This window comes from Euwallacea similis, chromosome 13 (genome assembly GCF_039881205.1).
Source record: "Euwallacea similis isolate ESF13 chromosome 13, ESF131.1, whole genome shotgun sequence".
NCBI lineage: Eukaryota > Metazoa > Arthropoda > Insecta > Coleoptera > Curculionidae > Euwallacea > Euwallacea similis.
In genome coordinates this window covers 3,804,147-3,817,930 of record NC_089621.1, presented here as the reverse complement: position 1 = coordinate 3,817,930, position 13,784 = coordinate 3,804,147, and the positions used below count along the sequence as shown (strand labels likewise).

At 38.5% G+C, this 13,784-nt stretch overlaps 1 protein-coding gene across 1 annotated transcript; it reads left to right on the top strand.

The window, feature by feature from the left end:
• Nucleotides 1-341: 341 nt before the first annotated feature.
• On the top strand, nt 342-13,748 carry LOC136413106 (intermembrane lipid transfer protein VPS13A-like). The gene is made up of 43 exons (XM_066396480.1): nt 342-558; nt 616-757; nt 810-1,047; nt 1,106-1,462; nt 1,518-1,966; nt 2,020-2,137; nt 2,206-2,531; nt 2,582-2,775; nt 2,827-2,960; nt 3,013-3,163; nt 3,219-3,491; nt 3,614-3,749; nt 3,799-4,035; nt 4,088-4,230; nt 4,281-4,584; nt 4,636-4,812; nt 4,863-5,052; nt 5,100-5,227; nt 5,288-5,493; nt 6,206-6,314; nt 6,367-6,569; nt 6,619-6,978; nt 7,033-7,267; nt 7,318-7,476; nt 7,529-7,822; nt 7,875-8,339; nt 8,581-8,822; nt 8,875-9,172; nt 9,229-9,431; nt 9,491-9,752; nt 9,807-10,091; nt 10,143-10,438; nt 10,491-10,671; nt 10,771-11,045; nt 11,094-11,252; nt 11,310-12,060; nt 12,115-12,311; nt 12,363-12,522; nt 12,582-12,879; nt 12,935-13,122; nt 13,175-13,317; nt 13,368-13,494; nt 13,550-13,748. The coding sequence occupies exons 2-43, from the start codon at nt 617-619 to the stop codon at nt 13,685-13,687; spliced, it is 9,930 nt and encodes a 3,309-aa protein (XP_066252577.1). The 5' UTR covers nt 342-558; nt 616; the 3' UTR covers nt 13,688-13,748.
• The last annotated feature ends 36 nt before the right edge of the window (nt 13,749-13,784 follow it).

Genomic DNA, 13,784 nt, shown 5'->3' with positions numbered 1-13,784 from the left:
CATTTCGTTCAAAAATGCCTCCCCATTTTCAAATCTCTCCCATACGAAATGAGATACAAAAATTTTATAAACTGCATTTTGAGTTCGCAGGAATGCACAAACTTTTACCAAGAATTAAATTTTCTAATAAATTTTAAAAAATCCCATACGATACGTATTTTCTGCCGCCCATCGTATAGTTTTTAAAAAAATATCACACAACCAGAAACTTCTGGAGAAAACTGCTCTAAATCCCTATCGATACCGACAACAGATGGCATTTTGCCTCATTCCGTGTGGGAAGTTTTCCTTCAATTTTCCACCCCTGTCGTCACAAACCATTGCCCTGCGGAAAAATCGATAGAAACCCGGTCATGACGTTAAACAACACCTTATACACAGTTATTACTGAAAAAACTGGATTATAATTCACGGTTAAGCAAGAATCATCATGTCGAGATTTATTTATTAAGTTGCTGAAACAGTAGAACTAAACAGAAAATTCTACTAGCAATAACACCGCCACATAGGAAAGTATCACTGTAGTTCAGATCAGGTGATTCCATAAATCATTTCAAGGTAATTAAAACTGAAATAGGTTACATAAATTTAATGGAGATATAAAAAAAATTGCAGAATGTTGGAAGGTACAGTAGCCCGAATCTTAAACCAACTTCTAGGGAAATATGTCCAGGATTTGGACACCGGGAATTTAAACGTGGGAATATTCTCCGGTACTGCACAGCTGAGTGACTTAAAGCTCAAACCCGAGGCTTTGGTAGGCACAAGTAACCTTTCCCCAAACGGATCCTTAAATACAATATTTTTAGTATGAATTAGGGCTACCAATTGAAGTAAAAGTGGGCACTATTGGGAAAATATGTCTGGAAATTCCATGGACAGCCCTGTGGAGCCAACCTGTTACGGTCACGATCGAAGACATTCACATGATCGTCAACCCAATAGTTCGAAACGACCCGTTTGACTCGGACAAAAACAAAAGGCTGATTAGGGCCTTTAAAAAACGAATCTTGGAACATCTAGAATGTGAAGGAGGAATTTTGGGAGGCACGAAATTAGATACTTTACATTAAACATCATTTAGAAACTGAAATTTCACATACAGGTCCTTCGGCTTTCGCTGAACACTTGGTGTCCAACATCTTAAACTACTTGCAAATCAACATAATGAACATTCACATTAGATATGAAGATGAATATAGTACTCCTTTACCGATGGCTGCAGGACTTTGTATAGGGACAATTACAGCTGAAAATACGAATAATAAATGGAAAAGAAGCACCTATCAACCGAATTCGCAAAACGGAAACTATTTGATTAAAATCGAAGCCTTGTCTGCTTACGTAAATCCGAATGTTACACACAAATCCTGGGACTTGCCCTCACAGTACTATGAGTGGAGAAACACCATGGTGACCAGCCTGCAAAAACATTCATACGAAGGAGATGACTTCAAATTCGGTAAGAGAGAACTCTGTGAGTAAAATCAAATGAACATAAAGATATTGGTTTTCAGTTCTCAATCCCATGGTTTCTAAAGTTAAAATGACCATAAACAAGTCTAAGACAGGCCATGTGGCTGACATTAACACAGATTTTATTGTCCAAGACTGCAATGTACAAATTTACAAGGAACAATATAACTCTTTAATGGGGGTCATGGATAACTTGCAGAGAATGCTGACCAGTTGGCAGTTTTTATCAGAGAGACCCAGAGAGAGAGTTTTAGAAAATCAGAGGATCTGGTGGAAGTACGCCTACTGGGCGACCTTGGAGCAACGCGTGAGACCTTTAACGTGGACTCGAATGAAGAAAATTAGAAGCCAATATAAGGAGTACATGGAGACTTACAAACAGATTATTAGCAACCCTAATGACATTGAGCTCAGGCTCGATTTGCAGAAACACGAAGATAATTTGTCTGTGCTTAATGTGGTTATTGCCAGGCAACATACCAGACTATTGGTAAATAGAGATTAGAGATATTTTCCTGATGTAATGTAAATATAATCCTTTAGATGCAATCAAAAAGTCAAAATGAAAAAAGCTTTTGGTCCCTTCTCCCTTCTCCTGAGAAAGTAGTTCTCTGCGAAAAAATTGGGTACTACGACAAAGACGAAAAGATACGCAAAATAGGTAAGATTTTAGATCACACACATAAGCACAAGGACAGAAAGACCAAATGGCCAAAATCTCTCTTCTAGACCACACATTCAACTTCAAATTGGGAAATTTTAACTTAAGCCTCTCCAATAAAACCAAAGAGGTCCTAACGGCAACCCTCACTCAAACACTGCTCACCGTAAAACCGAATTTCATAGATGATTCTTTCAAGGCTTCTTTAAAAATTGAGGGAATAATAATAGAGGGCAGCGGCCCCAATAACACTTCCAGCACTATTGTGTCCTCTGAGCATTTAAAGGACAGCCCAGCCTTTGTTTTTACATCAAATTTAGAGAAATTGATGGGCAGTACGTGTCCCTACAGACTGCAAATGACGCTGAACTCTGTTGATTGTATTTACAATAAGGTTGCTGCGGTGTTATAATGAGAATTGTTTATTTATTATATAAATTGCAGCCCTTCCTAGAAGAACTGGAGACCTTTCTGCAGACTGAGAATACCTCTGAAAAACCTAATTTGATGGGAGTTTTCCAGAAAATACCTGAAGTATTACATGGATTTGCCACGAAGGCCATTAGAAGAAAATGGGAATTAAACTTGAACATCAAATGCCCCTATTTCGTTATACCAGAAACAAGCTCTTACGTGTTGTAAGTATCAGTTAATTGCCATTTATTTAAGTCAAAATTTGGTGATTTCAGGCCTAAACAAAACGTTTTGGTGATCGATTTAGGCAAGTACTGGATACGCACCGAAATATGTCAACAGACTCAAATCACCGAGAGCACTACAAAAATGGAGATGGAAGAGCAGCTTTATTCCAAGCTTCACATTGGTAAATCTGACATAAATTAAAAACGAAGAGGTCTTGAACAATTTCCTTGCAGACTGCACAAATTTTCAAGTGATATTCTGTGATAAAAATGACCATTGGAAGGACGCGAGGAACGAAAAAGATACAGTTATGCATATAGTGCCTAAAACCACCTTTAATGCTGTCTATGCTATTGCCGCTCTAGATCTCGATTCAATACCTCGGTAGGGGTCTTGACAAGTTCCAAACACTTCTACCTACATAATTTTTCATTTGCAGGTTAAAATTCAATATTTCATGCAACACCTTGAAATTGAACATTTCAGAAAGGAAGATCGGCTGTATTCTGAAATTTTTCAACATTGAACAAATACGGATTAATGTTGTCTCAGAGGCCATGCAGCCAGATATTTATCAGAGGGATAAAATTGAAGAGATTTCGCAAAATGAAGCTTTAAACGTGATTCTCGAAAAAATCACTTTGCCTGACACTTATAAGTACCGGAAGCACAAAGCTATGAATGAGCATGATAAACGCAAAGTTAGTAAAGAGTAAGTTCTTCTAAATTCACCTTCGATGGCTTTTTCTTCCAAGACCTTCAAACATTGTTTGATTGAAGAAAATAGAAAACAGTTTTCTTAGGCAACATTGTCTGTAAACTGTCCCTTTTTAGCAAGAGCGTAGAGTTTCAAGTACCGAAGAACAACATGAACGAAGCCTGGGCAAGAACCGTCGATTTGCCAGGTTTAGAAGACAACATTTCACCGAACAACAACATTGAGACTTTATACGGTGTGGTTGTGAATGAGGTAACCATTTGAAATTACAATACAGTGAGCATGTTGCAACCTTTCTTAGTTCTCTGTTCTCTTCTCCAAATCGAGCGACTGCACAGATCGACAGTACCTTATGTTGCGTTTCGGTCAATTCTCTATGGATGTGGCTTTCATGACCTTCGGCCCTGCCTATCAAATTTCAATGCACAGCGTGCTGTTAACCGACAAGCTGCACACCACTTCTAGTGGGCAGTATTTGGATCTTATCTTCACTCCTTTGCCCAATAATGGAGACGTTCTTACCATCTTGTACAGAAAAGTACGTGTATGGCCATACGTTAACCTTAATATTAAACATTTTATTAAATAAGGTAAATGCAAAGTGCCCAGACTTCTGGACGCATTTTCATGGAGTAGAGACTTCTCTGGTAGCCAACTGTGGCACTCTTAATTTGCTGCTGCACCAGGAGGCCTTTCACACCATTATACAATACTCAAAATATCTGAGCAACAAGTAAAGCAATTCCCGCATAGTCTCCAGTTAACTAAATAGATCTTCTTTAGATTCCAAGAACAAGCCTCTCAGTACTTGAAGAGACTGGTGAAGAAGTACATAGAGGGCATTAGTGAAACTCTTCATAAACCATCGGAGGTTCCAGTACCTCCTGGATCTGTAAAATTCTCGCAATCAGCGAGGATGAGTGATCTGAACATCGTGGTTTGTGACTCCGACTTTGATATCATAAACGTGCAACTATCAGGCCTGGAAATCGACTTCCTGTTTAGAGCCAACGAGAGGTTTGTGTTTCGGAGCTATTTGGCTAACGTGAATGTGGAGCATCTATCGCAAGTCTCTATGTACTCTAAGGTAACTACATGAACGGTTTAAGGCTAGTTGAATATTGTGATATTTCTGCAGGTTTTGTATACAGATGAGGACAAAGTTTTTGAAGTCAAATACGTGAGAAACGCGTGTCATCTGAAAAGCAACGAAGTCCTAGATAAACAGTACGGAGATGTTTTTGATGGTAGTTTTAAGTTTCAACTGGGACGTATTCATTTTATATTTCTGTACAAATTGATGGTACAATTACAGGTGAGGAATTAACTAACCATAATTCAATACTAACACTGTTTGAACCATAGAGATTTGTCATAAACTTGGAAATATTAGACTATGTGGAAAAATACCTGAACCTTGTAAGCAAAGCAATAAAATCTGCTACAGATACCCTTAAAAATAAGACCAAGATTAGCTTGTCAATTAATGTATCTGGTCCAGTTTTCCTTATACCACAAAAATCATCATCGCCCAACGTTTTGGTTATAGATACAGGTAATACCTCGAAGTTAATGAATTATTTCTAATAATGAGCCTTTTAGGAAACCTCAGAATAGAGAACTTTTTTAAGGAAGCCGAAAATGGAGTGGTTGAGAACATTTTGGTGAAACTTAAAGAAGTGGTCATAACCCGAGGAGTTATGACACTCACTTCAACACTGGAAATGCAGGTGAACAAAAATGTCTAATGTTTTGAACTCACATTAGTTATCGAAAGTTCCAATTTTTAGGAAACCTTGATAGAGCCAATATGCATTAACATGGACATAAAGAAATACACAAATGCAAAGACTTTGCAGAAAAATTGGGAAATCGATTCCGTGTTGGAGAGAATCGAAGTAACTTTAGGCCAAAAGGATCTGTCTATGATCATGTCGATTTACACCGATAATATCGGAGAAGCGAAAATCGTGGATTTACTACCGGAGCAAATTAGGTAAGATGTGTATAAGGTGAATTTAAAGCGAAAATCTCCGATCAGGGGATATCTATGGCATACCAAAATAAGTTCGGGACGGGTAAAATTGGGCCTGACCCTTCAAAAAATATCACGTTGTAGATTTTGTAATTGGCTTTAAGGGCCAGTGGATGTAGGCTCTTATGAAAAATATGTATCCTAAATTTAAACCATATCTCAAAAATTAGACGAGTTGTACAGAAAAAAAACGAGAAAAAAAATCCGAAACTTTAACACCCTGTATGTTTGCTAACTTATTTAGAAAGTCAACTTTTTTAAGACTTACCACCCTCTAAAAGGACACAAGTTAAAACTGAAACATCTTACACAAAAATGTTCTTTCCTCGTTTCACTGATGAAGTTGACTAAGGACAAAACATAGTAATGGGACCCCAAACACATATCACTCGCGAACCGAAATCGACCCATGAGAATACTCGCATTTTTTTCAATTTCGAAATCCATGGCACACTTGACTGATTTATATCACAGAATTTTACACAGGATAGAAGGAATAAAAAACATCTAGTATATTTGCGGTTAAAAACAAGTGCCATTTTGACATTTTTGATTCTGATAGTGCGTTCGCAAACAACAATGCGTTTTAGCTCTAAGAGTGCCGCCTTGCCCCCAGTGTTAGTTATAAATGTAGCAAAAATAATAATCGTTTTGTCTCCACGAACACTTGCAGATCGCCCATTTCTGAGATATTCGACCAAGATGACAACGTCCGAGAATTAGAAGCCTTTTTCTGCGAACCCAAGCAGAAATTCTTAACAGGAAAATGCAAAATTGATGAGGTATTTTATCCAAAATCTCAAATAAACCAACCACATTGGCATGGTCTTTTAGGTAAAAATCGTTCTTTTCTTTGACGCTGGCGAACTGCTGAGTTCCCCCATACGAGATCTAAACCACGGTTTGTGCAAGCTGGAAATCAACGATATTGACGCATCATTAGTGATATACACGGACAAAAGTTCTGATGGCAAACTCTCCATCGACACAATTTTGATCGAAGAAATTGGGCCTGATGCTAATATACACACCAAAATGTTAGTTGCGCTAACTTCACTGTAGATTACTTAATTAAGGATCTTTTAGAGTTCTGGGTTCTCCAGCAGAAGATGGTAGAAACAACAACATTTGTAACATAACGGTTAACAAGCCACCAATAGTGGACGTTAACTTCCATCAAAATAAAAGCGGAGATCGATCGGCTGATATCATAGTTGGTCGACTATCACTGTCCCTATCCGTGCCATTTTGCGAGAAGGTTGCTCTTTATGTCCTCGAGTGTATCCCCAAGGACGTCCATGACATGGGAATAGTAAATCCTGGCTATGAAGGGGAGAGCAAAATTTGTAACCAGCACAAACGACAAACTAAAAGTTTGACTGTGTCCGTAAGAGTAAACAAACCCGAGTTCATGTTCCTCGTGGAAACCACCTCAAACAAGAAGAGGTCGTGATAATTTCGCTGAGTATCAGCACATTAAAACGCGTTAATTTTTTTCAGATATTTCATAACAAAAAGCGAAATTATGGTGGATTATTCGAGGCACTGCAATCGGCTAAATTTAGTGACGTCTTTGTCGGGGCTGCACAGCCTGTTTTACGATTTGAGCGAGTACTCTGACCAGCCGTATGTGGTACTCAAACAATGCGATATAGAACTTAGTAGAAACGTCGAAGACAACAGCGAAAAGGTCATTTTCACAGTTTCGGGGCTCTACATCAAATTGTGCACTGAGGTAGGTTTTGCCGTAACTTATTCCACTTTACATTCAAACGAAACGTGCAGGTGGTGCACTCAGTCACGGACATTTTAAATGACATCGTTGAGCACTTTAAAATACCCGAAACAGATTTTGAGAGAAGAACTCCTAGGAAATTAAGCACCAGGACGAGTGGAGGAATTGACTTATGGGAACCTAGAAAAATGGATCCTTTTGTCAGCAAGGTACCAAATGAATTGGTAGCAAAAATCTCTGTTAAAAATGAAAATTTCTTAGCCCCAAATTACATCGCAACATCTGCCCACTCACCTTTCCAATCAGTATTTAGCAGTACCCAAATTTGAGCTCGTCCTCATCTTCGAGTTGGAACAGATACAAGTTCTCCTCCTAAAATCCTCAATAGAACTGCAAGTACAGGATTGGAACTACTTGGTGAACAGTTCTGGAGAAGTATCCATGCAAGCTAACTATTTTAATGAAAGTGCGCAATGTTGGGAGCCTGTACTCGACCCTATTACGGTAGAAGAAAAGGAATTCAGGCCTTGGGAATGCCATTTGTCTTTGTTTCAAGTGAGGCCAGCTACTAACTTAATCCAATACATAATCACATCCCTATTTCTAGGACAAATCCCAATACATCAACGACCCAAAACAGGAACCAGCTAATCTCAAGAAGCCCTTGGTAAAAAAATCTGTTGTTCAGAAGAAATGTCGGTCATACACAACAACTGAAAGTGAAGACTCTGGAGAAGATATGATGTATCTAGAGCCGGTGAACACGGCTAATCACAACGTCAACCGAAGGGTTAAAACGAGCCTCAGTGCATTTCTTGACGAATCCGACAGCGAAAATGAAGAAGGAGCCATGGAGAAGCTGGCAGCGGCCATATCTGATTTATTTACAGGGGATTGGAACGAACAGGAAGACAGCGATTGTGGACAGTCCAGTGAGGATGAAAACGAGCTCTCAGGGGGTGATAGTAAAACTAAAGAGCAGCACCAAGAACAACAATTCGTGAAGGGTGCTTATTTAATCATTAATGCGAAGGATGTTTTGAATATTACAATTACACCCACGTTCTTAAAGGTACAACGCAGGGTGTTCGATAACAAAAGGAAGATTCTTTAAGAGCTGAATATGCAGTTTATTTCCAACAAAAAAAAGTCATATAAATAAGGGGCTAATTTTCAACTCAACAAAATACAGGAAAAACGTCTCCCCGGTTGCATAAAAAAACTTATTAAAGTATCTTCCTCTCGTCTCAGAACATCCCGTATATGTATAATAATATATTGAAAAATGGAAACTAATAAAACATTCTTGACAGGTATTCAACGAGCTTATTGCCCAATACACGAGTAAGATAGTGTCTGTGAAGCAAGATAGAAAATCCATAAATGTTACTAACGATGTTGGGCCGCATACCAGAATAGAGTTGTATGAAAAGAAGTCTGAAGGGACTGAAGCAGACACTTTGATAAGCATAAAGAAGTTCGAAAATGAAGAATCACCACCAAACAGTCCCACCACTCAAATGTTCTACCAAGAAAGCGTGGCTTTTGAAGAAGAGTGAGGGCAATTGGGGTCCAAAAAAAACCAACACTCATATATTACTTTGCAGACATCTAGAGTTGGAATTAAAGCACGACTACGAACAAGGCTACGATTTTACCACCATTCAAAGCTTAAACTTTCCTCAGGAAACCACTTCCTCTTTGTACGATAAAGTCAACAAGCATTACATCAAAATCTTCATCCCTAATTTCACACCAGTGCAGACTAACAGCTCCAAAAGGACCTGGGAAAAGCTTGTAAAGTTGCAGGCTCTTGAGGGGGTTTTGCAGCCTAGCTACTACCTTGCTATTAGGCATAGCATTGGCAGGAATGGCCGGGAGATTGTAGTTTGTTCTCCGTTACAGGTGCGAACGTGAGGCAAAACCTTAAAGTCCGAGAAAAGACTCTCAAACAATTTTAGATCCGCAACGAAACATGCTTCGCCCTAAACATCCTGTATCAGCCTTCAGTACTGCAGCAGATGAATATTGAGCCCTTAGGCGAAGTAACCAATCCGTTCGAAACTACCATGAGAATCGCCATTTTGGAAGCGCATGAAACATACAATGTTCCCCTTTATATTGCGTACCATTGCAAATTATTTGTTCAGCCAGCTTATGCAGAGTGAGACTACTAAAACTCTTAATATTGTATTTCAACACTGATTCTTATTACTTCTTTAGAGGGCATTATGCCTCAGATTCGGGTATGTGGTGGAACGATATGGCACGCGAAATGGATGTAGCGTACAATTTGGTATGCAAACCTAAAAATAACTCTAACTTGGAGATTTTTGCCTTAAGGGCTACGTTAAGGAAAAATCTAGATCTCAAAAACTCGCTAGCCCACTCAGTGCCGAATTATTTGATTACCCTATTGCCTCCTTTAACTGTGCAAAATTATTTGCCATATGCTTTGGAAGTTAAGAATCTTGCACTTAAACAGGTATTCGTGCTTGAATTACTTCAGCTTCAGTTTCTTTTAAAAAAACGTTTTTAGGCTGCTAAAGCCGAGCCTGGAGAAAAATGCAGCATTTATTCATTAGACTTGACCAGAGACCAAAAATTTGCCATAAAAATCACTTATAACACTCTAACCTGGACTGGTCAGCTCAGTGTCACTGGACATCTAGACGACAAGCTCATCCTCATGAGCTCCGATCAAAAGAGTGAAAGAAACGACGTGTATATTAACGTCAAATGCGAAAGAGAGGGAAGTTGCAATTTAATTTTCTATTCCCCTTATTGGATTGTTAACAAAACCGGTCTTCCATTGAAAGTTAAAGTATAATATCATTCTAAGCACAAAATACTTTTATAAATTGAGACTTTATAGGCCTCAAATTCACCTAATATACAGGATTGCCCCAACGACGATATACTACTTTTCTCCTATAAGAGGCACAGCAAACAGACTCTTAACATCAAAGTATATGACTCGATGTGGTCTAGTGATTTTTCAGTTGAATGTTCAGGTACAATGGGATTGGTCGTATGTAAAGATAACGAAAGGAAAAAGCGGTATATGTTCTTAATGCAATCAAATTTAAGTCATTTCTGCCCAAGACTGTCGAAAATTATCTCGATTTTGCCGAGTTTCTTAGTGAGCAATAACAGCGAAAAGAGACTAAGGTTAGTTATATCATAAGCATCTTTTACCAGCTTGGTGGAATCTATTATATAGGTTCATGGAGGATAACGAAAAAACTGACCTTTGGATCGACTTGGAGCCGTCACAAAGTGTCGTTTTTTGGCCAGACACCCTCTCGATGCAAATTTTTGTCAAATACAGGGAGAGCAACTTAATTTCGCAAGCCGTATTTACTTCTAGACAACATAAGACGGTTCTTCGAATGGATAAAGGGGTACACTAACATCTACATTAAAAATTTATAATAAGCACAGAAAACCCTACTTATGCTGAATGTTTCTCTGAATAATGGAAGAACTTACTTTTATTTTAGACTGCCCTAACTGTTGAAGTAACGGGTGGCAATTCCGGTCCCTTCCTCATAACATTCTACGAATATACCCCAGGAGATTGTCCCGTGTTGGTCAGAAACTACTGCGAAGATCTCTATTTGAAAATTCAGCAAAAAGACCAAAGCCACGTCAGTTTGCTTAATCCGGGCCACAGTCTCTTGTATACCTGGGACAATCCTGTTCTATCGAGGGTTCTGACCTGGAATATTTACAATAATAAAGGGAGTGGATTTGTACTGGATATTCACAAGGATGGGTAAGAAGTGTTCACTTTGGGAATACCATTAAAATGAATCAATTCTAGTTATGGAGAGGAGAAAATTAAATTCCAATCAGTGACCCCAACTTCAAGTTTACAGGAATCGTCATCCAGTGATGATTCAGATAGTTCTGGTAGTACCCCTAATAAGCTAAATAAAAAAGTGAGGAAAGACAAAATTATCATCTATTGGGCCTGCTTTGTGTAAGTAGTAAACGTTTTTTAACGCATTAAAAAGTCCCGCATCAACCAAACTTTTAGCGAGGGTTCTCAAAGAGTGCTGCTCTTCACACAAGAGCAAAGAATCTTCGAAAACGTCTTAACAACGCGATTCAAAGAGTTCTGCACTCTTGAAACAATTCTATCAATATCAGGGATAGGGCTGTCCTTATTTACTTCAGACAACGATATAAAAGAGCATTTGTATGCAAGCCTCTGTGACTCCCCGTCCATTTGGGAGGTGAACGTTGGTCATAAATGGAAAACTTTGACTTTGGAGTTGGCATCTTGGATTGAGGATAAGTACAAAAGAAGCTCGATCCACAAGAAATGTCAGATTAAAGATTACGTGCATATTGACTTTGAAAAGATGTTTATGCTAAAGCCCTTCTTCGCTGAAATTCGTCGAACTTACACACCAGCCGTTTACTGTCACTTTAGGAAATCTCCGAAATTTCGATACATCGATTTCCGTCTGAACTATCTGCAAATTGACAATAAGCACAGCAATTGCATAGTTTTCCAACCAGTTTTTCATTCTGGTGAAGTGCCTAATAATCACTCCCTAGTCAGAGCAATCACGTTCAAGCAGACTGAGCGAAATTTTCAAAATTACAGATATATCAAGATAAATTTAAGTGATATTAGCTTGAACATCGAAAACGATCTTTGGTCTACTGTAGCAGATCTCCTGAAGGACAATCAAAAGTTTGGCAGAGACTACAGCTTGGCTTCCGCTTATGTCGAGGATTTGACAGCAATTAAAAGGAATTTATCTGCCAAATTATGCAATGTAAGTCTAAAAACGAGTTATAAATCAAACAAGACGAAAGAAAAGGCGTTTCAGGAAGTAACTGCAGACACACGCCAGAAACCGGCGCAAATTGAATTGATGACCTTATCAAGCTTCGGTGTTCAACTAACAATCTCAAACAGAATTCAAATGAGCTCAACCAGCAGCACTATAAGGATTAACAGGGTTCTGGACTATTTATTCCCTCACAATATGGCTCCTTATATGCCTCTGGAAGGGGTGCACCACAAGTAAACTTTCTAAAACATTTAAAGCAGGAACGGTTTTTACTTTTATTTTAGAGTTGCTCCTGCAGAATGGATGGACAGTAATCAGGACACAAGCAGCGCCATTGAAGGCCTAATAAACCACGTTACTGGCCGATTTTTACAACAATATTATTCGCAAGTTTTGGGGCTTCAAGTCCTGGTGAATAGCTTCGACCGACAAACTGGAGTTGAAGTGAATAACTTTTATTAACTACTCATTCTCAAACTATTTATCGAAATCGAAACTTTCAGGCAGTACTGCAAAGCACCTCAAATGTGGCATCGACGATATTCTACGGATTTCAGTGCCTTCTCGGCCACATGGTGATGTCTCCGGCAGCTCTTGAAACCTGCATTTTGGACGTGTTTCCCAATTTTAATATAGAACAGGCATCTCATTCTAAACACAGCATAAAAAGAGGCAGCGTCACTGTAGTCAGGAACAATAACGACTCGGCAATTTTGCCAAAAAGCATCGTGAAAAGCGGTAGGAGCTTTGAGGTGGCAGTTCCCATTGCTTTGTCGCAATTGTTTATTAAGAGTTACAATGGTAGTAAAGGGATTGTTGGTAATTAGGAGCTACAATTGAGGATATTTTATTGTAGTGAACAGTTATTGTGATGGGGAAATGTTTTTTAAAACATCAGGGAAAGCTCTTATTTCCCTTATTACTAAACATCAGGATGAAAAGTCGGATTTTGTGGAGATAGCCAAAGAGTCCCTGCGCAGGGCTTTTATTCTTGGGGAGCCCATAAAGATTCATCAAAGACTTACGCGATATCGGAGTATTCTAGTAAGAATTTAACGGGCGTAAAATGCAACTAATTACGCAAATTATTTTCAAGGGATTGACGCCTTTTTCCGTATACGAATCTCTGGGTCACTATCTTTTAGAGACGATCGGAAACTCGCGCTTTTCAAATGATAAATACTGGGCACACGCCGCAATTGACAGAACTGGAAAATCCATTATTATAGTTTCACTAGAGTAAGTATAAACTAGACTTAATATGAGCATATTCACGTGCTCTCTTACAGACACATTATCAGAGTAAACAAATGCACTCTTTGGTCTTCATGGGAGATTGAATGGGAAATGGATTTGGATGACATAATTTCGATGCCAAAAATGAATTCTGTAGAACTAATTATAAATATGAGACAAGTATGTTTTACTACTAAAGCCAATGAAAAACAGGTCTAAAGTTTTAATATTTTAGAATGAAACTACCCAAGGAGAACAGCAAATAAAGATTTCAGGACCCAAAGAAATATTAGCTTGGTTGCATGAAAAAATTGAACAGGCGATAATACTGAGCATGGAGGACAAATCATGGGCTTTACAAAAATTTGATTAGAGATTACGTAAATGTTTATATGTATATGAAAGATGCAATATAATGACCTCTTAAGAAAAAGGATTTGTGTTGTTTTTTTACTGAATATCTCAGGTAT

Coding starts and splice junctions, on each gene's coding strand:
- LOC136413106 (XM_066396480.1), top strand. CDS start 617: ATGTTGGAAGGTACAGTAGCCCGAATCTTAAACCAACTTCTAGGGAAA. Junction 9,753..9,806: donor AGAATCTTGCACTTAAACAG/GTATTCGTGCTT, acceptor AAACGTTTTTAG/GCTGCTAAAGCCGAGCCTGG. Junction 12,523..12,581: donor ACCGACAAACTGGAGTTGAA/GTGAATAACTTT, acceptor CGAAACTTTCAG/GCAGTACTGCAAAGCACCTC.